The 25,582-nt window shown below is 40.7% G+C and overlaps 1 protein-coding gene across 4 annotated transcripts in view; it reads left to right on the top strand.

The window, feature by feature from the left end:
• Fas1 (fasciclin 1) overlaps positions 1 to 24,165 on the top strand; it is a 216,280-nt gene extending 192,115 nt beyond the window's left edge. For 2 of the 4 annotated variants that reach the window (XM_070293293.1, XM_070293283.1), the window contains exons 8-14: positions 8,996 to 9,238; positions 9,626 to 9,655; positions 17,224 to 17,438; positions 19,328 to 19,490; positions 19,738 to 19,879; positions 20,271 to 20,312; positions 23,774 to 24,165. In XM_070293293.1, coding sequence (XP_070149394.1) covers positions 8,996 to 9,238; positions 9,626 to 9,655; positions 17,224 to 17,438; positions 19,328 to 19,490; positions 19,738 to 19,879; positions 20,271 to 20,312; positions 23,774 to 23,967 — 1,029 coding nt within the window. In that variant the 3' untranslated portion in view covers positions 23,968 to 24,165. The remainder of the gene's footprint in view (positions 1 to 8,995; positions 9,239 to 9,625; positions 9,656 to 17,223; positions 17,439 to 19,327; positions 19,491 to 19,737; positions 19,880 to 20,270; positions 20,313 to 23,773) is intronic. The other 2 variants (XM_070293301.1, XM_070293311.1) reach the window with 2 other exon arrangements.
• The last annotated feature ends 1,417 nt before the right edge of the window (positions 24,166 to 25,582 follow it).

The raw sequence follows: 25,582 nt of genomic DNA, 5'->3' as shown, positions 1-25,582 counted from the left end.
CCGCGAAAAGCTTTCTCTCTCTCTCTCTTTCTCTTTCTTTCGTTTCTTCTTGCGAGTTTTCCATGGTGAAGACAAGGCGCGCGCCAAACAAGCGTCGTAAATTTCAGGTCCCTCCTCGAGAGAATCGTACCTCATCGAGAGAGGGAATGCAAGCGAGCTGCCTTCTTGCAGCCGCGTGTCGACAGTGGCTTTATCTCGGAAGAAAGGCGTCCGGTCAAATGTAAGAAAGTTTGCGAGAAGTTCCGGGGCGTTCTTCGTACCTTCGTGACGGAAACGGAATCGCGGTGATATCTGCTTGGACTTTTTTAAAGTCGCGGATATTAAATCGCAAAATTACTTGTATTTTGATATTCTTTTTTCGTACAAAGATGAGAAAAGTAAAATCACGCAGTTTGTATTAAAAAATCTAAACAATTGCATTAATTTTATTAATAAAACATATTTTTATATGTATAAAATCTTTATTCTTATTTTTCGAGAGTTTGAGATTTTCGAGGCGCGATTTTTCCCAAAATTCGGATTTATATGAATGGTGGCGCATATACGGACCGTTAAATCGCAATGCTCGTTAAATAGAATAACGCATCGCGTTTCGTTGACATAAACGCTCGGTAATCGGCCGCATCGTTAATAACTTTATTCACGATCAATCACATAGCCAATCTAGAGCTCGCTCTCGTTTTTACCGTACCTGTGTGTCGCTCGGAATAATGAACATCGATACTAATGATGTGTTAATAATTCGGAAAATGAAAATGCTGACGTAAATGTATCTACGGGCTTTGAAAAGCTATTTTTATTCTAGGCAGAACTACCCGTGACGCATTAGTCGCTTTCAATATTAAAATGGCATTTAAATCGTTAAGCTTCCTCTTTTCATTTAACATCGAGCTATTATTCTTATTATCCTAAAACATAACTTTTTACTTTAATCATCTAAATTTTAATATGTAAATATGAGAAAAATTAATATGCGTAATCGTTATCCCTCTTAACAATAAAATAGTTTATACAAGTTGCGTGACATTTGATCGATTATCTTTCTAACGTGCAATCCGAAAAATATAATGCCACGTAGATGTCCTAGTGAAAACAAAAATTATCTTCAATTTTCCGATGCGCTTTCGATAAAACGGCAGAAAATATCAAGAAGAATCCGCGCTCGAGAAAGAGAGAACATCGCGATGTCTTTCGAGATATTCGGCGTGAAATTCCATCAGGAGATGAGACGCGAGTTTATTCTGTAGATATAACCGACTATCGAGCCATAATACAACCATTTGGACAAGATTAATAAAAAATAACGCAGCCGCGTGTGCCACGGAGGTCACTTTTACGAGATATTTAAAGGCGATCTCTAGAGACGCTCATCTCGGCGTCTCTCTCCTCTTCTATCGCTGCTCCGAATATAGGGCGTAAATTTTCAACGTTATACGACCAACTTACGCCTTACGTTCTTATCAAACCGTCGATCGATGGCGCGCACGCGTGCGATTGGATCCCGTAAATCGATGTAACCCCGCCAAGCCGCGCTGACCCTCAACGCGGTCTAATAATGTACAGGGGGTTGGAGGGGGGCCACCGTGATATATCGAGTTTAGATTTCTAACGCGCGAGATCGAGTGGAATTTAGGGAGGATCTGCTCCTCCGTCCGGCGTTGCGGCGACGATAAAGGATTTACGAGCGGAATTTTGTTCCCCGCCGTTGTAATGGGTTTCCTGATGAAGATTGAATTCGGGCCTCTTTCGGGCGCGTTTTATTGTCTTCCTTTATTTTCTCTTTTTTTCTTTGCATTCGATATTAATGAGTAAGATTCGTACAGAAATCATTTATTACGGTTTTCCTTTGATTTATCGGAAATTTGAAGAGTGAATTTTTCAGCGCGCTGAAGAGAGGGAAGTTAAAGGGGAGCAATGAACGTTTAGAAATGAGACGAGACGTATATGACGTAGGGCGTCACAAAAGATCATGATTATTTTATATTATATTAAAGTCATGTTTAATATTTAATGGCAACGAATTAAATGTCATAAAGTATTCGGCGAAAAATGATTGCCGTTTCGAAATAGATATTTATCAGACTATCAAATAAATGTATACGGAATATTCTGCTTTTTGAATTTCGAATTAACAAACGGTGCTGCAACTTTTCGTTGCTTGAATCGCAAGAAAACGTGCATCTTAAATTTTACATCGTACATCGTCAAGCAGTGTCCTCGTGGCCGGATTATTTTGTTGTCATTCGCGCGGCTGATATGTCACTGATATATTGTCATTCCTGAGATTGGAATGTTGCGATGTAAGTCGTCGTAGTATTTTGAAATGTGACGACACACGTATCAGGAGATAGCAAACATTATAATGTGTACAATAAAGTGCGCGTCGCGTATCGATTAACATCGAAAGTACAATGTAAAGTGTCCTTTGGATTAATGTACGCGATCTTTATCAACTGTATTTTTGCCAGTTTTATCATATAAGTGCTATGAAGGATCAGTAAAAGACGTCATATATATCTCGTCGTTCTTTCATGTTCTGACAGATTGATGACTTGGAAACAGCGCTCGTACGAATTAGCTATCGCTTGTGGATGAGAATGCACTGTTTTCTCTTATCTTGCAAGGAAGATTAATAAGAAATACATAAATGCACTCAAGGTCTAATGTATAAATATATAATTATTATTATTTTATAATTGTAAAGCTTATCCACGCATTTTAATACAATCTTCTCGTTTCGCTGGAAGAGACTATGATTTTTCGGTATTGACATGCTTTGTAAATAGCGTCGACTTTCAATCGCGGCCAAGTACCGAAACTTTTCTCCGCGACGAAGATGATCGCGTTGTTTCGCCAAGAGTGTTTTTTCTCGCAACACTTTTGCCGAGAAGTTAGTACTTTGGACGCGCTGTAAAAATTTCATTTCCGAAGTGTATTATCCGACGCGCGCGAGAGATGGGCACACGATTACGCGATAGACGCTCATGTAAGAACCACTTTACGTTTACGACGACTACAAGGCGCGTTCCTTACGACGGAACGTTGATTACAGGTCCTGCCATCGAATGAAATCTTCCTTGTAAAAATATCAGTCAGTATTTAGCGACAATACGTTGCACTGCACGTTGCACTGCTAGAATTGATTAGTCCTATGAATGTCGCATGCTGTCGAATACGGGAGAGCACCGATATACACGAAGGATACACATGCCAATCAAGTTTTGCACCATCTTCCTGTCGGCGGGTATGAAACATTTATTATCACGAGACGCGCAAAATACGAAAAAGAGTATAGATTCAGACCTATGATAGTTCAAACTAGTAGATGATTATTAAATTCGAACATTCGAAGCAAGATTTTTGAAAAATGAATTTTTAACGATTCAATGTCTCTGCAAGAAAATCTTTGAAGAATTTAGAAAAGGAAGTTGAGAAGCCGAAGATACAGAAGTTAGAAAAATAGCGAAAAATCTTGCGCTGTTATATTTGTAGATAACGTCTCGATTACTTTGTCGTCATGCGATACCGAAGATTTACAAGTGAAGTGGAGCAAAACTTTCCTCAACATGTGTATAACGGTATATAAGTTGGAGAAGCGCCGCGTTTCTCCCACGATTCTCACAGATCATGATACGACCCTCGCGACATTCACATATAACGGCATAACCGCGATCTCATGTGACATATCTATCAGTGCATTCGATCATGAACGCTGTTACCATTCATCACCCTTTCTTGAATCATCTCATCGAATCATATCGCCTAATCTATATCGCTATAATCGTTCCCGGGACGCTCCGAGAAAGACGAGTATCAATCGTGGGAGTATTATATTCCGCAAGTAATGCCCAGTTCATTTTTCTTTAGCAAATACATAATATCGAACTTAATTGCTTGACTTCGAGACATTCGAAAAGAATGAAGATTAAAAAGACTCGCGCGGTATTTAAGCGCTTTTTTTAAATTAAATTCTTGCTAAAGGAAAGTCGACGCACCGTGTGAATTCCTTGAGAAAATAACTTCCGCCGCTGAGGTATACGTCTCTCTTGGGGCATCCACGATTATAACTAATGCATAGTTTATAATTAAATACAGACAACACAAACGTGTCAATTTTTAGATCCAGTGTTTCAACGAAACTTTCGGGGAAATCAGATCTCCCGGATATCATTGCATCCGAGGGATCGTAAACGGTTGAGCGGTTTGCGAAAATATTTGTTTTTATTAGCCCTTTTTGTTTCTCGCGCGACCGACCCGAGGGAACGTAACCGCGAAAGTCCGTGAGAACGCTTCTTGATAGAAATCCTCGGGGGCCCGTAGATCATAATTAAGCGGCGCCACGGAATCGAAATTTTCCGCGAGCGCGAAGCTCGCCAAACGACGTCGTCGTCGTCTTGCCATTATTCACGATGAGTATCGCGGCAACGGCGTAGCGATATCGTCGTTTTCATGCGAAATGACGTTTATCGTAATTACCCGTCCAGGCGCATTGAACGCACTAAATTTCGCGCACGGTTCTCTATTAATTACCTACTGATAATCTCGACCTGTAATTTACAATACGCCGGAGAACCCTCCGTCGAAAAATCGCGCGTCGATTCAACCGTTCCGTACGACCCGCTTAATTAATCGCAGTTGCAAATGACTGATTAACCCTTGTAATCGGTGACTAATTAGTTTTCTGCGCGCCGCCGTAACGATGTCACGTCGCGAAGAAGAATAACTCGCTCTTCCTGTCTCTACTTAGTTACTCGATCGATTTACAAGCGATATTAATTCGCCAGAGTATATATCGACGTAATAGTAATAAAAAATCGCGATAACGCGATCAATCTTTTTTACTGACGGAGAACGTGCGCCTCGAACTGTTTTACGTCGTCGGGAGGAACGAGCAAAAGAGGAGAATCGATTTTTCTTTCAGAGAGGACACGCGGAGCTCCAGAATATAAGGAGTCTCACGTCTGATTTCTTTCACTCTCTTTCTCTCTGTATATTGTTACCATCGAGAGCGCGATCTCCTTCTCTTTTGTATTTTTTTTAATCCTTTTTTTTTTTTTCTTGATCAATTGTGTACATGTGTCTACTATTCTTATATTGATTCAATGATGTTATTCTGTGGTGCTTTGCATGTCTCTATTGGACTCTGCATGTCGTATAGGGCATCGTAAGTACTTATTAAATGAACTCGTCATAAGACTACGAAAAAATACACACGACACTTTTCAGACGCCAATCTCGTCGCCGGAGGGCCATGTATATCCGTGAATCCGTCGATCCACGGATCATGCTCGGATTCGAATCTACTTCGAATCTTGAAATACCCCTTGTGGATCTTTGGATTCATGGATCGTTTAAGATCCCTGGATGTTCAGATTCTTTTTCCAAGGCGAAGATCCTCGAGATTTTGAATCCTCGAATCTCGGGATCACTGAATCTCCCGATTCGTGGTTTCAGATGATCAAGATCGAAGATTCCTTAGATTCTAACATTCGGGGATGCCACGCGGATCGTCTGATCCTTGAATATTTTAGATTTTTGTACACAAGTAGTAAAATCCAGGATCGTCTCTACGACGACGTCTGGCTATTTACATAAAAATACGATCGAGGAATCTCGTTTCGCTGATCCGTTCTAGTACGTGATACAAGTTTGAATAAAATAAACCTAATATTGCCGCGATAAAGATAGGAGGATAAATATAAAAAAAAGTATATGATAAAAAGAGACAAGTAGAGCATCAAGCCTAATCAACGCGGAGAAACTATATCGATAAGACAAAGATAAAGAAATCGGTCAATAGAAATTCTAAGATCTCTCTAATAAAAATAGTAAATATCCCAATATACCTCTCTGGATCGCTATTCTTAATCTGTTGATTCACGAAATCTCAATTAACTAAATATCTAAAATCCTTAGAATAATTAAAGATCACACAAAGATATCTCAAAGGATCAGTGAAAATCTCAGCTACACGTTCCTTCAGACAGTTCCGTGTTTCAAAATATATTTCTGGTGCAGAACGAAAACTTTGTCGACACGTATACAACTTCACGGCTCGATGCTCTGAATACAAAAGAACGTAATCGGACGAGAGGTTGAGAAAAACAGAGGAACGAGCGTTCGTCGATCGATACGATTTCAAGTTGCGGAAGAGAACAGTTCTCTTCCTCTCCTCTTAATCTTCTATCGCACAGGGCGAGTCTCGTGGCGCTGCGCGTCTCTCGCCCTCTCACATTTTTATTAATTTATCCCGGCATAGAGGAAACCCTAGCAGTAGCGATGTATCGTTATTAAACTCGCCTTTTTCGTTCGTTCGGACAGATAGCCCGGCTAACGATCGCCGATCGATTTCCGTTAAGATTCTGTCCGCCCTCTCCCCGTCGTCTCTCCATTTCTTTTTCATTTCTCTTTTCTACCCTTGTGTCAATATTTTTCTCCCGCAACACCTTCAGATGCCTAGTTAATCCCCCTCTTTTCGTTAGTTCTCGGCTTTTCCATGGGACCTCACGAACCTGTAAAGATTAAAAGATATTAACGAGGGAGACGAGCAAAAAGAACAAAAGGGAAAGTGAGAAGGAAGGCGAAATAAATAGATGGAAGAGAGGGAGGAAGAAAAATGGAAAAGAGAGGGATTTGTGCCACGAGGGAAATGCCGACAGCATTCGGCGAACGCGGGAAAGGGGACAAATGACTTCCGCGGATTTTTCCTCGCTATCCGAGAGTGTAAAAAAAAATTTCCTATCTCTTTAATAACCAGCCGCGTCGAGAATCGTGTAATTTCGCGCTTACTATAAACATATCGAAACAAATCTTAAATTATCAAATCGATTCTTTTCGCTCGACTCTACCTTGTTTCTTGATTCTAAAATATTACAATTTCGTTCTTTTATGTCAAATTAAAAAAAGGTACTTCTATTCTCTTTCGATGGTACAGAAAAATCCAAAAAGATTACTCCTCTCTTCCACTATACGCGTTTGCGTAGATCAATAATATCCAAAAGTAATTTTCCGACCTAATGGGATTTTGTGTATTTTATTGGTTTCTCGTGCGATTCCATTTCTATTTTGCGTCGAAAGTCCTTTTCTCTACTTTCCGGTCATTCTCTCTCATTAAGCCCGTCTATGAACACCGAGAATCACGTCGAAAAGCTGCGGGCGTTGTGAATGGCTAACTGCCGTCTCGTTAATTACTTTTTCACTTTTCTTTCCACCCATGATATAATCCGATCCGACTGGAGTTGTACGAGGAAACGGAAATGTCCATTTTAACTTTTGCGTTATTTTCTTTTATCTCTCAAAGTTTTTCAAATCTCTATGTGTCCTTTTCTACAATATCTCGTAAATCTCGTGTCTTTTACGAAAAATACACCGTATTTTCTATGTTTGCTCTCACTGGGATTTTTAAAAAGGCGATATCTATTTTTTAACTACATTCCCCGTCAAGTGTTAGACGTTTAAATTTTTCAAGATTTTCAAAATGTTTTGTCTTCTACATAATTTACAGAAAATAAAAAATCTTCAGTTCAAAAGAGCACCGTATATTTTAGAATAAGAAGTATTTGTTGAATGATGTTGTATTTACGACCTATCTCTATTTTTAAGACATTTTTTTAGGACAAATTTATTTTAAAATTGCAATTTTATTATATTATGTAAAAACAACAGAGACAAACTTCTTATCGAGAATATTTTCTAATATGATGCAACATGTCATTTTAACATTTCTGATAAAAGATGCTGATATTATCTCAGTGTATCTTTATCGATGATTTTTTTATGTGTGCTCGGTGTTGATATGTTGCGCTTCACGTTACACGGCGGGATATCATTTAGTTTCTTATACAGTATTATCGGAAAACTACGCGATATATGTTAAAATTTGACAAGATCAGTTTATGCGTTTTTATAATCAAGAATTTCTAAGTTGTATTTCGTTGTTTCTCCTCGCTTCTACTAGCCGTCGAATTCCGTCAAAACTATTTACTTCTTTTAGTCTGTACGAGATAGTTTTCGTAATTTAATCGCGTCGCATGATTTTCCTCTGTACAAGAAATACAATTGGCACTCCGAGTAATTGAGACGAGGATAGTGGATTATATGTGTGTCACGTAATGTTGCCACTTCCGTAAACTACTAACGGTCACATCCCAGTCACGCTTTCTTTTCCCTTACCTTGTCCTCTTCCCATAAATAATTCATTTCATCTCCTCTTCGCGGCGCGAGTTACACGAAGCTGCAAGTTCATTACGTCAGTCTAATTGCGACTGTTCCGTCCTCGCGACCGACCCTCTGAATTTCAAGTATTTTTTATCTTAAGTGATCTCTCGGGAATCTCTTAACGTTCTTCCAGCGACAATTGTCGTCTCCATACAAAGAATTTATTCGTTCTTTCCAAATTATGTGCGGGTTTCTGTCAGAATTCAGTCGAATTTTGTACTTTTACAACGAGGATTTCAATCAACTAATACAGCTCGTATAACTCGTCGAAAATAGCTAGCGATCAAATATATACGAGAATCAATTTACGGGAATTCATAGAAAACGAGAACGCAATGGAAACTTCAAGAGTTCACTTCGTGATGTTTGCGCCGCGCCGCGCGTTGACTTGTACTCCTTACTCTCCGATTTCTCCGGACCTCCTTTCCGATCTTTTTTATTTTTGTCGCTTTTCGTGTTTCTCTGTGGAGAGTTAATGGCGTCTGGATTCGATGCGGTTCATGTAAAATTCCGTTACGCGAAAAGACGTTCATTCCGATTATTACATAATGAAACGCTGATGACTTTGAGCCGATGTTAGACGCCATCGATTCTCCCGTCCTTTATAAATAATCTCGACGACGTCTTTGGACGTCTCCCCTTTCTGTTTTTCTTACGGTTCTCTTGCTTTTTTCGTTTGTGTTTTATTTTATTTTCCCTTGAAACATAGCATCTCGTGGAATCGAGGCGCGACGAGCACTGCGTAACCGATTGACAGAAATCTTTTCTATCCGTATAGGAAAAGGAGGACGGACCGGTGTACAAGTTTTACGAGACCATCCGCGATTTCGGGGACGACATCATGAACACCATCAGCTACCTGCGAGAGGTTACCCTCTTCGCTCCTAGCAACGAGGCGCTGGAGGAGCCGGGCGTGAAGCAGATGCTGCAGGACAAGAAACGCATCAGAGAGATCCTCAAGCTGCACTACGTCAAGCAGAAACTAACCCTCGACAATATTAAGGATAAGAGCGTCAGCCAAGTAAGTCTCATTTTCTTCTTTGCATTTATATATACACGATGATAAAATCTAAAACCGTGGTACAAGTCGAGATTGACATTTGAAGTTACATTTACATCCTACAATAGATGAAATATTATCATATTTGATAAAATATTGATTCAGCTTATGCCATTGTTATTGACAGGCTATAAGTATATAAATATATATAAGATAGATTATGATAATGACAATTTGTGTGTGCGTGTATGTAAAGATATAAGTTTTAAATATCGATAAATTGATACTTCTTACATTTGAGAAGAATCTTTCTTCGGATATATTGCATGAAAACGCGACATGAGCGCAATCATTCACGCGAATATATATTATTACATCGATTAACGCTTCTTTTCGTTTTTTCCAAAGACACCATTGAGCGGGAAGTCAAACCTGGGGGTAATTATAGATTTATATTGCTTTCAATGTTTTTTGCATAAATTGTTCGTAAAATCTTCTCCTTTCTCTGTCTGTATCCATTTGCACTGTCCGCTTTCATGCGTTTTTCGATGTTGAGCGTATTACGAGTACGAAACGAATGCGAGTTAACATTTCCAGCACTAACGCGCCGCGCTAGGTATTTGGCAATCGATAGCGTCAATAAATCTCGTCTCGCCAATAGCTTTAGTAATCGAACGCCCAAAGAGATTTCTATTCTTGCCGCGATACACGATATACGAGGTGATCGGAAAGTCACGTATTAAAATTTCACAAACGGGATTTGACGTTCGAGGATGTGAATTATTTTATTTCGTAATGCCGTATATATTCTTGAAACTTCCTATCGTTCGGGATATTTAAGAGAGCGAATTATAAATGTACGCGGTTATCGGTGTTGATATTCAACGCGGCTGACTTTTCCGTCACTCCGTATATCGGGAAGAGTACGAATGAAATTGTGGGAAGGTTCGACAGCCTCGTGGAATGGATTTCTGCCGTTTCGTCGGCAACACGATGTAACGATAATTGCGTATTTTTGCGAAAAGCCGCGGAGTTTCCCCTCGAGAGAGAGAGAGAGAGAAGACGACGAGGACGAACGATAGCGAGCTCACCTGGGCGCGAGCGATAAGGAAACTCGGCTTTCTCGGATTAAGTGGATTGGAAGATAAAAAGTTAGGGAAAGAGTAGGAGACGCCTGACGTCATAACAGCGAGCCGGAGCTGTTCCGCTCTTAAACTTTGCTCAAAGTCGACCGGCATCGCCGGTTCGTTTTCGCACTTTTCGAGACTCATTATCATCCAATCAGCATGGCGGAACTTTTCGTCGGAATAACAAAAAACTCTCGACAATTTTCCGTCTCGGCTCTTTTTCTCGTCCTCCTTCCCGCGCATTTCCCGTCGCTTATTTTTACAGCGTTTTCGCACGAAGGGTGAAATTGCAAATGTAGACTTTCTTTATTCGAGATTATATATTTATATATGTATCACATATATTCTGTATATTTATATTCTCGCGACCGAGTACATCGTTTATTTATCTCGCAAGTTGATGAATTTTTCGACCAGTTGTCGCCGTTCCCTTCACACCAACATTTTACAGATAGATCGCGATATACAATGCCGTTATCCTCTCTATCAATCATACTCGTCATTTTCCACGCGGTCGAGAACGTCTCGTTAATGCACGCGAGAACTCAATTACGACAAGAAACCGGCAAATATCGTAATTGCGAAGCGCCGAGAAAATCAACAGAGTGACGGCATAATCGCTCACGCGCATCACTTTTCACCGACGCTCGCGATTTATTATATTAATCTTACCGTTATTAATGCGACATCCATATCGCGTTCGATGTTCGAGCTTAATGGCAAATATCAAGTCAAATACACGATACGAGCACGTGAAGCAAAAAAGAAACATGCACACACGTGGCACGTGCTTCCTGCGGGACGCAATAATTTATGAAATGCGCGAGAAAAAGAAGAGCGCGTTGGAATTATTTTCGCGCAAAATCAATAAATTTCTTCCTGAAACGTTCTCGAAATGGATTTGAGTTTATTGGCTTTGCAACATTGTTTGCACAGATTTGCCCGTACGTTATCTATACACACTGTCGAATTTATAGGATGCCGCCGATACATCTCGCAAATCCGCGGTGAAAAATCGTACCCAGCTAATCGCGCTTCGCGAGATCGCGAAAAAACAAGGGATGAAACACAAGTAGGGAGAAAATACCGAGCAAATCGCGTCACGTAAATGCTCGGTCGGAAAATACGCCAACGTGCTATGGAAAATCCGTCGCATTATCTCGATTGCAATTTTCAAACAAACGAATGTAATATCGGATATATTAATCCGCGCTGCTAATATTTATGCGATACTGTAAAAGAGGGAGAGGCAATTCTGACTGAATTAAAAGCAGCTTTTAATCGAAGTTTTTCTTAAAAAGATTATCTCCGAATTAATCAAAAAACTTACTACACAGATCAATTAAATATAATAATTGAATTCAGCGAAGCTTTCCGTATATCTCGTAAACATGTCTTATAACAAATATTCCCGTAGAAAATGTTGTTTTCGCACTTTTCAAAGATATTTTAACTTCGATTTTATTTTCACTATAATTGTAATATTTTTTCTCACAAAGAAAATGAGAACCAAAACTGTGCGTGTGTGTGCGAAACGGAATAATTAAGTATCATCGGGCAATAAAATTTCTTATTCTACGGAACGTGAAAATTGTTTAATATCCTGCGGGAAAACTCGTAAAGCGAAAGAAATGTAAAACGGCAATGCGTCCCGCCTTTTCCGGCGATACCTGCGATCCTCGCTTTCTCATCGACACGGGATATATCCTACATGTCTTCGCGATTGTTTACGATATCCGTATAGCCGGTTGCATTTCCGATATAATATGTATTATTTCGAAAGTCTCGCGTGCGCGAAACGCCGCGCTTTTCGCAGTTTAGTTTCCGGAACTTGCATCCAGTTGGTCGTGGGAATTTGATTTCGAACTGCATAAACTTTATGACGAGAAAATATCCTTTTCCAGAAAGAAAACGTTACACGATCGAGCGCTCGGTCTCTCGCAATTTAATTCGTTTCTCCATTCTTTGACTTAAGATAACAATGAATATTAACCGCGTTCGCGAATCTATGATGGAACGAAGTTCGCATTGCGTCCTAGCAATGCGAAGAAATATTCGCGACAAAAATTCTTCGAAATTTTTTGACGGATCTAATAATAAAAAATAAAATTAAAAAAAACCGTTTATGTTAAAATCAAAGACGGAATCGCGTGAACATTTTTTTTTTTCCAAAAATACGCGGCAGTTCGCAATTATCGGATCGATCGCAGCATCAAGTTTGCGGATATCGTATCCTTATTGGAGGTGAACGAGCGCGCACGTTAATTTCCTCGTCAAGTTGGATTCGCGGGAAAGCAAACTTACGAGTTCGATGATGGTTGAAGAAAAAAATAAAGAGATCGCCGATATTAATAATTATAAGCTATGACGTTATCTAGCGTGCTACAACTCGTCGGTATCTCGCTCACACCGTAACGTCGATCTACATCGAGCCCCGATGAACGCAATTACGCGAAATCTCCGATACAGCTAATTACACTTCAATATCCATCGAGTCGCTTCAATCATTCAGCAGCGTCGATATGGTATGTTGGCTTTAATTACTCCGTCTGCTCTTTAATAAATTAACGTTCGATCAGTATAAATAAACATTCGGCCGAACGTATGAAAGCGATGACAGAAAGGACGATGATGGTTGTAAAGTCAGCGAGATCGTTTCAATCATTCGATTTACCGCAACCTGCTATATCAGAACGGTCGAGAAGTTACGGTTTCTCGGTCCTTTTTTTTTTATCAAATCCGTTATCAAATTCGTCGGAAAAAATGAGAAACGACGGGACGATACGATTTAACATTATTGCGCGACGCCACCGTGGTACGAGCAGGTCGCGATAGGTCGAGTTAGCGTTATCAATTAATTTACGAATGGATTATCATAAAAGCGCAACGAACAGGTGCGCTAATACCGATTCGCTAATTGCTGGTAGTTACGGCGATTCGATCGGCAATATCGGCTGTTATTTACTGCGCGCACGCTGTACGAACATGCGTGGACCAATATTGACGCTGCTTGTGCCTCATGCAGTACGAAGCGCGGTGTATATATTAATCACGGTAAACAAAGGGTAAATCGCTCTTAATCGGAAACAACGTAGTTTCTGCGCGGCATGACATTTTCGCATGACCGCCGCTGCGTGACCGATCGTTGATTAGGATGTTTCAGAGCCTTCGCCAGTGTACTGTATTATGCCAATTCTGCCGGCGAATCCGCTTTCCGCCAGTCATTCGAACTAAACGATTTGAATCCGTGTAATAATTATAAAATATAGATAATAATTTCGGATTAGCTGATTAGCTAATCCGAAATTTTTGATGTTTCACGTTTCAACTAAACAGAAATATCTTAATCTTTACTTTATATTTCTACGAAAGACTGTTTGAGCTTATAAAACATAAATATTTAAAAGTACATTCGCTTGATATTCGTAAAAGTGCTCTCTTCTTATTGTATGCAGGGAGGTCCGAACATGGAGAAAATTTCGAGAAAATTTCGAATTGTGTGTAATGCTGAAATAATTTTTAATAATGCTCTTCTGCAACGAAATAAACATACTATTATATCAATAAACAAATTGTTTAAATACAATTTTTGCATATAAAGTTCTGCATTTTATGCGAAAATTGTCCCACAATTTTCTTAGAACTACTACTCCCTTACTCCACGCTATTGTATTCAATTTTATCCATTTCACATGTAATGAAACGTTCCACAATAGTTGTTAGTCTTTTTTGAAAAAGATGTCAGCCTTCACACAATATTGCCAAGTTACAAAAGCGTTGAGGTCTACCACATACGTCGCGAAACGCGTTTCTAGCTACCTTATTAATCTCTCATGCCATCCGCTTTTGCCGCAAGAAACAAAGAATATCTGATTTTTTTTCTTCATTCACGTTTGATTCTTTTTTTCCTTCACTCGCAACAAGACCAATTTGCATTAAGCTGCGCGCGCGTCAGGGTCGAAAGAGAAAATAATTAATAACCCCTGTCCGAGGATATGATAAGCAAACAACCCCCTCGTGAAAAAAAAAACATGCCGTGCAACAACTCACACACGACACGATGCGTTCTACGCGCCAGACATATGCGCCTTTCTTTCTGTATGCCGTCTTGTTTTTCTTTTATCCGGTCTGATTTGCATTAAGCACCGCATGCACCAGTGCGCCAGCGCGCACTAATTTATCGTCGAGATATGTTTTACATCGCTTTCATGCTTTATGACCCCGCGGCGTCCAGGCGTGCGCGTCTCGAAAGAGCGACTCTCTCGTGTACGCTGATGAAATGATAAAGCGCTCCCGGAAGAGAAGGCACCGCGATGTAAAGTTTTATTCAATTTTATTCGCCATCGCCCTGCGAATTTACTTTTTTCCCTTTCTATATTTTACGCACGCGTTATTAAAGTGTTGAGTTCGAATATCGCTTCGCCTTGATGCATATTCTTACATGGAATATTGGTTTAAGATTCAAATATCATTTCGATGTCCATAACCGAGTATTTGATTAAAAAATCATTAGTCAGACTTCTCTGGATCTATACATGTTTTATATTTTTCTGTTATTTAATTCGCAGAAATTCTCGATTTAATTTCGTATTTAAGTTGTACGATCACGAAATGTTTTAATTAAAACGCAGTCTTTGGTAAATAAAATTTAATATAATGACTTTCCGACTCTTTCGGTTATTAATGAAATACAAATACGCGGATTTCAGAGTGAATCCAAAAAGACAGATAAATCAATTTCAATCTCTTTCTCGTCTCGCGCGTTTGCTTTTCTTTTCTGTTTCAGTAGCGTGATTTATTCCGTTACGACCCGTATTCGTAATTAATTTATTCAACATCATTTCTCGCGCAAATAAAAGTTCCAACGGCGATGTGACTTTACACGCGGCTAATTCATAACTGCAAGTGTCGAAAAGGTAGGCCACGAATAAAAAATTAATTGCCTGAACATATCGGAAATAATGAGCGCTTATCAAAAAGCCAATCGCGAAATACTTAAAAGTCCCTTTTTTATCTCTCATAAAATTAAAAGTATTCCGCTTCAAATAGCTGTAAGAAGATTACAACTTCAAATTAGTCTCACGGAAAACGAAATATTTCATTTATTCGTAGTATTTTTTTTTTTTTTTTTTTGCTAAAACAACGAGATAAATTTATAAAACAAATTTTAATATATATTATATATTCAACAGGATCGAAATAAATCAAGAGAATTTTTAGAATGAAGGAATTACTTTGATGATATCTTTACTTAGATTTAGTAATTTTATTCTACGTAAGAATTTTAAAATTTTCTATCGATTAATCTAAAGTCGCAAGAATGATAATAAATACAGAACACAGGCTCTGAAGACCTTTTTTAGATTTCTGTCCGAGAAGAACTACTCCGAATCTCGGTTTTACATTTCAATTTAAAGCAAAATCGACCTCAAATAGCTTCGAAAATATACCCCCGATATCTTTTTTGAGACACCACGTACACATTTTCCCAGCCTCTGCGCTCGGAGAATCTCAGGCGCGCGGATAAACGTCAAAAGAAAGTAACCGGAAGTGACTCTGAGTGCACATTGGGGAATTCATGAGAACTGGATCAGCCGGAAAGGGGATCGTTGCTTCTTGGCGTTCTCTATGCCGAGCTTTCCGTCCTGACATCGACGACAGAGAAAGAAAGAGACGGGACGGAGGGATGACGGATGGAGAGCGTCGATTTGCAATCCGGACGATATTTGCAAGTTAAAAGCTCGCGCACTGCCGAGAACGACTACGTACGGCGCATCGTCCGGATAATCCGGCGGATCGAAGGGATTCGTTTCGAGATCAAATTTCGCGTCCGTCGATAAGAAAGCAGATCGCACACTCGAAAATGCGTTCCGGGACGCTCCAGGTTCGCAGTTACGTCATTTTCTTCCGGAGATTGTCGCCGTTGATGGTTTTTCTTTGATGTTCTCGTAATCGCGAAATAATCGATACGCTATTGTTAGAGATAAGGTGTGTCTGTCATTTTTTATATCAGTCTTAAAAACGCGACCATATAATTCGACGATTCGATTTTTATTCCTTACGATAACTGCGTCGAATTATTTTATTAAGATAACACGATTAAAATATCAGGGATGCAATTTGCGTCTTAATAACAACAACCTGAAAAAAAAAACATGACTCGTCGATTTTTTTGCGGACTTTAGTGAGATTGATATATTTGATATTTATTGATGTGTATTTGATGTATGTTGTGTACTTGCGATGACGTGCACGCACAATCGTAACTCTGTGCGAAACTTGTATCTAACTGCCTAACGTCGAAACTTTGCTTCCTCGTTCCACTCTTGTGCATGCGTGTATGTATATGTGCGGGAAATTCTCGAGCATGGAAACGCAAATAACTTTTAATTCCTCGTCTTTTCTCCGACTGCGACAAATATATGTACACGATTGCTCCTGTATTTACGCACGAAATCGACTTATGCCAATTCTCCGAAGGCGATCTCAAGTTTCTCGCTCGCTCGATTCTTTGAATATTTTCCAAATTTCAAGAAATTTACAAGTATTTTTCTCCAAATTATATACAAATTATCGAATTTATAAATCATAATCTCGAACAGATTTGACACGTTTTAAGAAAATTCATTGACAGATTGTTTTCAAATGCCTTCGAAGAATCGACTCGTTTGTCGAAGCCCTTCGCATCTTTTCTGTGCGTTCTTCTTATTCAGAAGCTCCTTCTTTACTCGTCTTCCCTTGTCTTCTGGTTGCATTTGCGCAGCAGTTTCAACGTGTAATGTAATTCTTTGAAAGCACGTGACTCCGGCGGTTAACGCGAGTCACGCGTCGCCATGTCGCAAGCATTCCCTCACAGAGCTTCCGCGTAAATTCTTGCAGGTAGCGACCGCCGCCGACAGGAAGAAGCTCTACTTCAACGTGGTGCAAGGCCCGAGGGGAAACCAGACTGTCACGGTGGAAGGCGGCGGCGTGAACGCTACCATCATTACTGCCAACATCGCCGCCACCAACGGGATTATTCACATAATCGACAGGTTGCTCGGGGTCCCCTACACCACCGTACTCGATAAACTCAGGACCGACCCTATGCTCAAGTAAGTCTCCCTCCCCCTCTCCTTCATCTTTATTCATCTTTATGCTAAGCGACTCCGGATCATCGACTCTCGTCTTATGAAAGATCTCGAAACATTGAAGCGTTAGTTGTATTAAATGAAAAAAAAAAGACGAAAAAAATATCTATTATATGCATTTTGATATCTGAGATCAAATTTTAATTTTATTTATCAATCACCTTCTCTCTCTTTCTCTCATTTAAGTTTAAGTATTTAATTTTATGTACATTCTAGTAACATGAATAGAAAAATTATGTAAATCATTACACCTCAGTTTCTAAAATTTCTAAAATTCGCGCGACAAAGTGATATACTGAACGATTAATTTTTTACGAGATAAGTATCTCTATCTTTCGCAAGTGTCTCTATCTTCGATAATTACAAGAGGGTAGTGTTCGTTCTTATAAGCGTCTACCTATATGAACTCCCACCCGTATGTAGATACGATCTTCACACGGGATATCACCACCGCTGCTACCACCGCCTTATCCATTCCTGAAAGAAAATCTTATCATCGCGCGTGACTCCGGCAAACTTTTCTTTCTTGCGTACGATTCATCCACTCTGCCTCGTCCCCGCTCTCCTCTCGTTCGAATTTAATTAAAATAACGCAACAAATCTCAATTTCAATTACCGCCAACCCATCGGCTCGACGGTATCGTCGACGTAAAAACTATAATCATGGAGAATCTTACGCCTGGAATTGAATAGTTCCACAGGGCACCACGTTTGACCTATTAAATTCGTAACCGGGCCCTCCGTTCCCGCCTGCCGCGCTCCGATATTGCCTCCTTGTCCAATTTAACGACCGGCACTCGAAGCGCCATGCAAAAAGCAAATAAACTCACTCGGCGAAATTACCGGCCTGGAACATATCGGGTTCTTCGTACATCCAGACCTATCCCGTTTAACTCCAGCGTCCCATCGTCGCCCTAGAATTCGAAGGACCGACTATAGATCAGATGATCGAGAGAATCCAAGATCCAAAAGCAAGCCGATTATTCGGAGATCTCCCGGTGGTGCCCGGACTCCCGGGAACGATTATTTTAAGGAGTTGAAACACCAAGCATCGGCGAAGAATCGACACTGAATTTTATATTAGGAATCTAAAAAAATACAAGATTTCGAAAATGTCAAAGAGTCATAATTTTTAAATATTTGCAAACGAGAGATCTCAAGATTCACACGAATCACGGTTAACGACCGACAGATTTAAGGAATGCTAATGACCTGCGGGATCCTAGGATTTACAAAGTCCGAATTGCAACAACGGAGAACCGAGGATCTTCTCTTTCCGGAAGAAGATCGTATATGCACGTTGATCCAAATAGCTGGCCAACAATCGTGCTCCGTCATACCGTCGACAGCTTTCCGCGCGAAGAAAGCGTTGCGTGGATTATCTCCTAATTTAAAATTATAATTGATATCCGCGGAAGAGACGGTGCATTCTCCGCAGGTAGACGAGAGCGAGGTCGGCGGCTTTACAAAGAGCGGAGCAAGAGAGAAAGAGAGAAAGAGAGAGAGAGAGAGAGAGAGAGAGAGAGAGAGAGAGAGAGAGAGAGAACGCGAGAGAGATCAAGGACCGGGTAGTAGAGAGCGGATTAATCCCGTAAGAGGCAGCGCGCGAAGTTGAGCTCTGGGAAGTGGATAGAGTAAACATCACGATGTTACCGCGATCTATTCGCAATCCCCTGCCTCGGAAAAATTTCCCCGGTGCTTATAACCCGCACGATTCAATTAAACCGATTTAAGCAACGCGGATGAGAGACATTATAACGTTATTTACCGTCTCTAAAATCGTTTTGCGATTCTTCTCGAGTTATCAGCGTGAAATTAATCGTCGCACGTTTTTTCCCTTTGTCTTTTTTCAGCTCGACGTACTTTCTGGGCCAGCGACGTAGCTTCAACGATCAGCTGAACGACACGACGAAGCGGTTTACGTACTTTGCCCCGCACGACGATGCCTGGATCCGCGCGTCGACCAATTTTCCGTCAGCCGTCAAGAAACTCTTCATGCCCGAATACAGTTATCACGTGAGTAATCTTCCTAAGTGCACATGTCGCATAGATTTCATATTCAAATTTGTTCCTATCGTACAGAGGCTTTCGTTATCTTATCCTCGGATCTTTAAATTTTTTAATGACCGTACCTTTGCATTTTTTAAGTCCTTAAATTCATAAACTCTTAAGTACTACGAATACGCGAGCGCAAAAAGTTACTTACTAAAAAAAAATTACATCCCACTGCGTTTAATCATAAACACGTATGACTCATTTACAGACGAAGCAGATCTTGGAGCGGCATCTCGTAATAGCGGACCAGGCGTATACGATGGCGAAGTTGAGAGAGATGAGCAACGACACCATCAAGCTTACGACGATCAGGGACAGTCTGAAGATTCGCATTAAGGAGTACGGCGAAAGTGAGTAGTTTTATTTCGTAACGCACACACGTAACCAGCGTATACTTGTACTTGTGCGCACAGAAAATATATATCTCTTATACGTTACCTCAAGGTGTCGGTAGTCTGACGCGTAAATTTTCGTTTGTCTGACGCGCGCGAGATCTCTCATTCGAGCGTAAACTAGACATGTGTAAATTCGCCAAGTACATATGCGTTAGGGAAAGTTTCCCCGTCGAGGAACGCGCGCGTTTCCCGGGCGACGAAACGCCCGCTTAAACGTTAACGCTCTATCGAGATCGACTGTCGCGTCTGCCACGTGATTGTTCTCGTCGTCGCGGAACCGTCGTTACGTCACATTACCACCTGTCACCGACACTCTCAAACCTGGTTGCTGTCTGATTACATGTAGATGAGAAGTACGACGAAAACGCAATCCGTCCAGAAACATCCGGTGAGTTGAGTTAAGTGTCTTTAAACGTCGTCGATGACACGAGCGCTTTCACTTTGTACGAGCAAGCACTTACTGAGTGTGAAGGAGCGCACCCCTTTATTACGCACCGCGTTACACACTCGCGCGTACATGTTGTGCGTTTTGTTACGCGTATGCGTGTGTGCGCGAGAGGACGAAACTACGTGCGTAACTCACTCCGGCGAAGTTCGCTTTTAATCTTGTCGGATCCTTGAACTCTGCTCTCTTAAACTGAATCAATGAAAATATCGATTCAAGCAACGACGAAACTTCTCCGAATATTTCACTGATTTTCAGTGAAAGAACTCACAGTTTGCTCCGCCGTCTTACGTTTCACTAACTACGACAGTAAAATTTCACTCTCACTGAAAAATCACTCACACTCTTATCACTACTTGATTCTTATCAATGAAGATTCACTGTTTTCAGTATAATATTTATAACTAAAACCACTTCTTATCAGTGATAATACATTGATTTCATTTAAGAGAGTCAAATGCGTGAATGTCTAAGTACGTGTGCCGCAGAATTTCTGGGAATATTCTTGAATCCTTGTATCCTTGATATTTAAATTTGATGATATAAATATTTCTGTTTTTTTTATTAAAAATTTCCAAGGATCATTACACGGTACTTCGAAAGACTAAGAATTTCGAAGATATAGGAAGATCCCTACATCCTTGGATTCCAAACTGCCAAACTCGCTAGACCCTCGAATCGTTGGATCCTTGGATGCTGCAACGTTCTGATTTAGCTTATGAGTGATCGTATCGCCAAGCTTACGCTTACGCTGACGTACGATTTTTCAATGCTTTACGCTATGCTTACGTATACGAAAAGGATCTGACGTGGGGTAGGCGAAGATACTTCGTCGATAAAATTCGAACTTCGCACGGCGCGAGATTGCATAAACCTCGTTCGCACTGAGATTAGCGACAAGCCATGAGCCGTCGATGCTTGGTTTAATTATTTTGATTTATTATTTCAATTATATTCATCGAATTATATGCATCGCAGTCACTTTGCGCAGACGTTCTCAAACTCTATGTTTCAAGTCTCTTATCCGAGAACACGCCTTTATTACTTCCGACGTTTGAGAGCATCTGCTTCACAGCATTCCACGATCGAACTCGCTATTAAATAACATAAGAGTGTGCGCGTGTATATACAATGAACGGTTCGCGAAAACGAGAGATTTTCACTCCGATTTTTCACTCCTATGTATGGTACGCGTTTACGCCTGTGGGCGACAATTTTCGTTATAGTTGCAGCTGGTACTCTCGGGGGTTTTAGCGTGAGGTCAAAAGTCACCGAATCGAGAGAAAGAGAGGGAGGGAGAGAGAGAGAGAGAGAGAGAGAGAAGGCGACATGAAAGAGAGCGAGGTGGCACGAAACACGCGCTACGCGAGAAACAAAAGCGTATTAATTGCGGCGAGGGCAACAATACTCATTGTGAACGGTGGAATTAATTACAACGAGGAGTACGCTCATTGTTGCGCGTAAATTAATTGCTACAACAACAGCAATAGGATATCATTACTTTTGTCGCGGGGAGAATGAGGAGAACCACCCTTCTCGTCGGTTTCGCGATTTCTATTTATTGCGCACCGAGAGACAATCGCAAACGTGTTCGCGTAATGTGTGGAATAAGGATGTCACTCTTTTCGTCCGCAAAGAACATGCAAATGCAGTATCTTAAGGGAGAAAGAGAGAGATGTTCTCCGATAACGCTTACACTTTCCTTTAATTTAAGACGCCAATTATTTTACAAGACGAAGAAACTATTTGATAGATTTTCGATCATACAGAGATTTTTAATGCCTAATTGTGCTTTATATATTAAACCGTGAAAAGCCAGTTCATTATCGTATTAACACCGAAATAAGAGATGTAGTAATTTGTTATGTCGGTCGATAGCGAAATATAAGTAACGCTCGCTAATATTAATGTCGCTAATATGAGTCCATTAGAATTAGATGATTAAATAAATGAAACGGTTTGCACTATTTCAACAAACGAAAGTATAATTTTAACGCAATATTTCGTTTGATTTGATTTGAAAATTGTTGAGGCAGCAAATAACTTGTATCGAGTCCCCACTATTCGGCTACTTTTCACGTAAAGAGGGACATGTATTGATTACGGAAAGGATTTCGTTTCCGGACTGCTGCGAAGTGCAACGTCCACTTCCGCACGAAGTCTAGGAAATTCTCGCGTGTGTGCAGACCTTCATAAACAGAGTCCTTTTCACCGCGTTTCGATGCGGAACATGACGAATACCTGCGTATGTACAGAATTTTTCACGTTGTCGAGAACGAGACATCGGTGCAAAACTTTCCGCGACAAATATGTCGTCTTGCGAAGGATCGGCGATCTTGGCGTTGGACGCGGAAACCGGAATCGAATACGCGTGCTATTATGGATCGGAATTGTCGAGCGATTTATTATGCACCTTTCGACCATTTAAATGCAAATTCCTTGATTATCCCCGGCGCTAATTGCTACATGCCCATCCGGTCATTCGCTCTCGCCTACGAACGAATTTCCGAAACATTTCCCCCGAAACTCGCCGCTTTAACTCTGTTCCGTTTTACGATTCTGCGCGAGAGATTTGATGAGGATCACACGGGTGAGAAAAAGATTAAGTTAAAGTTAAGTTAAAGTTCGGTAGACGACTTTGTTAATGAAAAAAAAAAGATGCATGAATAATGTGAAAGAAAACGGCGTTAGAATCACAAATTTCACCTCGAATCGAAAATTTTCTCCTACTTTTGATCTTAAGTTTCAATGTAACATTAAGTTTTATTCTTTAAGCAGTAAGATCATACTTTTTTAAAACTATTTCATATAATTTTATCGAAAGTTCTCCTTTTAAATTTTTAAGTGAGAAACTATTGGTTTATTGTTTATTTTAAAATATAATGTCAATTTTCTTGTGTAAATTAAGCTTGCCAAAATCTTTTAGGATATATAAACGTGAAAAAATTTGAAATTAAAAATAGCAGCAAAATTTCGACTCGTAACTCCTGCATCGTCGAATTTAACGATAACGATATGCCAAATGAAAATTTTGATTACAGTTTTACGACACCTTTGTGTGTCCGTTTCTCATTATTAGATACTATTGCTATGTTTAGTTTTTCAAATATTATTAGATCGTTAAGATTCTTCAGACTCTTTTCAATTTTATAATTCATAAATCTTTATTCCTTTAGCATCTCACATTATCTTAGGACTTGTAGAGAATTGTATCCATCCATTCTCATGTTGTTAATTCGAGATCTGACGATCCCCCGGGGCGATTGTCGGGTCGAGAGAGCTTTGCATTTTGCATCGCAATGCGCTTTCAGTTACTCACAATTCCCCCTCATCCTGTACTAGCCCCCAGCATCCGGTTCTAGAGATCATTGTCAATCTCTCTTTCGCTCTTTGTTTCTTTCCAGGCTACCAGTTGGAGTGGCAGGGTAACAAGAAAATCCGCGTCGTGCGTCCAGACGTCGAGTGCACCAACGGGATAATCCACGTGATCGACACCGTCTTTCTCAAAGATAGCGACGTGCGGGTAACGGGCGGAGCGTCGCTGGCCAATCTCGCGCCCCACCTGATCATGATATTGATAGCCAAGTGGCAGTTGTAAGCAACCTGATCGCGTCGCATCGTCTCGCATCTATCCAGGTGCGTCTATTAGGAATTTCCTTGGGGCCGTCTACGATCGTTCTCGCGCGAGAAGCGGCGCCGGCGATGACGCAACGCGAGGTGGCGCACGGTCGATCGTCCTGACGTTGGATCGCAACTTCTTACGGACGCTCGTTACGGAGTGGACTAGGCGAGAGGCGGGGAGGGGGTAGGGGGGGGGGGGGAATGGGGAGAGTTACAAGAATCTGAAGATCCGGAGACCCGAGAATCCGCGATATCAAAGATCCAGGGACCTAACGAGCCGAGGACAGCGGCGAGGATCGAAGGATACGCGAAGATTCAAGGGGGTCCAGAGATCTCCGGATTCGTTCGCGTACACGTTGCTCGTTGATGAGAGAGAAAGACACAAAAGGAGAGGAAGACGTTCGATATATCGTGTCGATTGCACGAAGAACGAGAGGGGCTTTCATCGAGGGAACGACGGAAGGACGACCGAGCACTCGCGATCGCACGGCCTCAAAAAAAGTCAGGATAGCCTATTATTTATTGATTAATCGTCCGTGGACGTAGCGGGACAATTTTACGGGTTAGAAACGTTAATCGTACCAAATAAATGGTTAATTGTACCAAGTAATCTAAATAAATTTATTGAGGGACGGAGGGGCGTGAGAAAAGAAAAATGGACAGGGAGAGAGGTGCAGGATTTCGAGGAACCTACTTCGAGTACAAGGGCAACGACGGATTGCATCCCGTACATCATACGACTGTTAGCGGGCGAACAAGTGGACGCGTGAGGTGTAAATAAAATCGCGGTTTGACCATCGATCGCCACTCTGTCTATTGTTATTTGAATCGGGAAATGGTTTTAAAATATTTATCTTTCTCTTCTATTATATAAACCAATTTAAACCAAATTTAAACCGATCGAATAATCGATCGATTGGTAATTACGCGATTTAATTTTGACCTCATACGTTGTTCCGTAGAACCACAATAAGAACTTAATAATGCATCAGAAAGTTCCACATAATATTGAGAACAAGACTTCGCGATTCCTTCGCGGAATCCTACGATTTTATACGACACTAATCGTAAACGTAAAATACGATAATCCTTTCCCTCTAAAGCGACGACAGTAATAAAGTCAAACGCAATAATATCGATCGTCCTTTTCGATTAACGGTGGCAATAAAACCGAACGGGCAGTTAACAATTCGATTAATTAACAGAGCGATTGAGTAAGCGCTTTCGGAACAACAGATCCATCCATCGGATCTTCCCGTCTCGAAATTCGAAACGATTTCAGGATTCTTCAAAATGCTCCTCGATCCTTGGATCCCCAGAATTTGGATCGTTGGATTCTGTCGGATCTCAAAAAATGTCTTTAGATTTTTCTGAAATTATCTAGTCCGTAAATTCTCGGTTTTTTAGTTTTTCAGGATCGCGGATTCTCGGATGCTTATAGATCCCACAGACTTCCGAATTTCTTCGGATTCTCGGAAATTGATCGATTTAAATAATTGTCGCGTCGCCGCTGTATTGATTCGCGGTGCCTCTAATGAAATCGAATCGACACCGACGTATCTCGGGGTAAATATTCACCCCGTTTACATAAC

Source organism: Polyergus mexicanus, unplaced genomic scaffold, assembly GCF_030449975.1.
Source record: "Polyergus mexicanus isolate NDT 795.1 unplaced genomic scaffold, iyPolMexi1.0 SCAF_1, whole genome shotgun sequence".
Classification (NCBI taxonomy): domain Eukaryota; kingdom Metazoa; phylum Arthropoda; class Insecta; order Hymenoptera; family Formicidae; genus Polyergus; species Polyergus mexicanus.
Note: the sequence above shows the minus strand (reverse complement) of the source record. Positions and strands in the feature narration are given on the sequence as shown.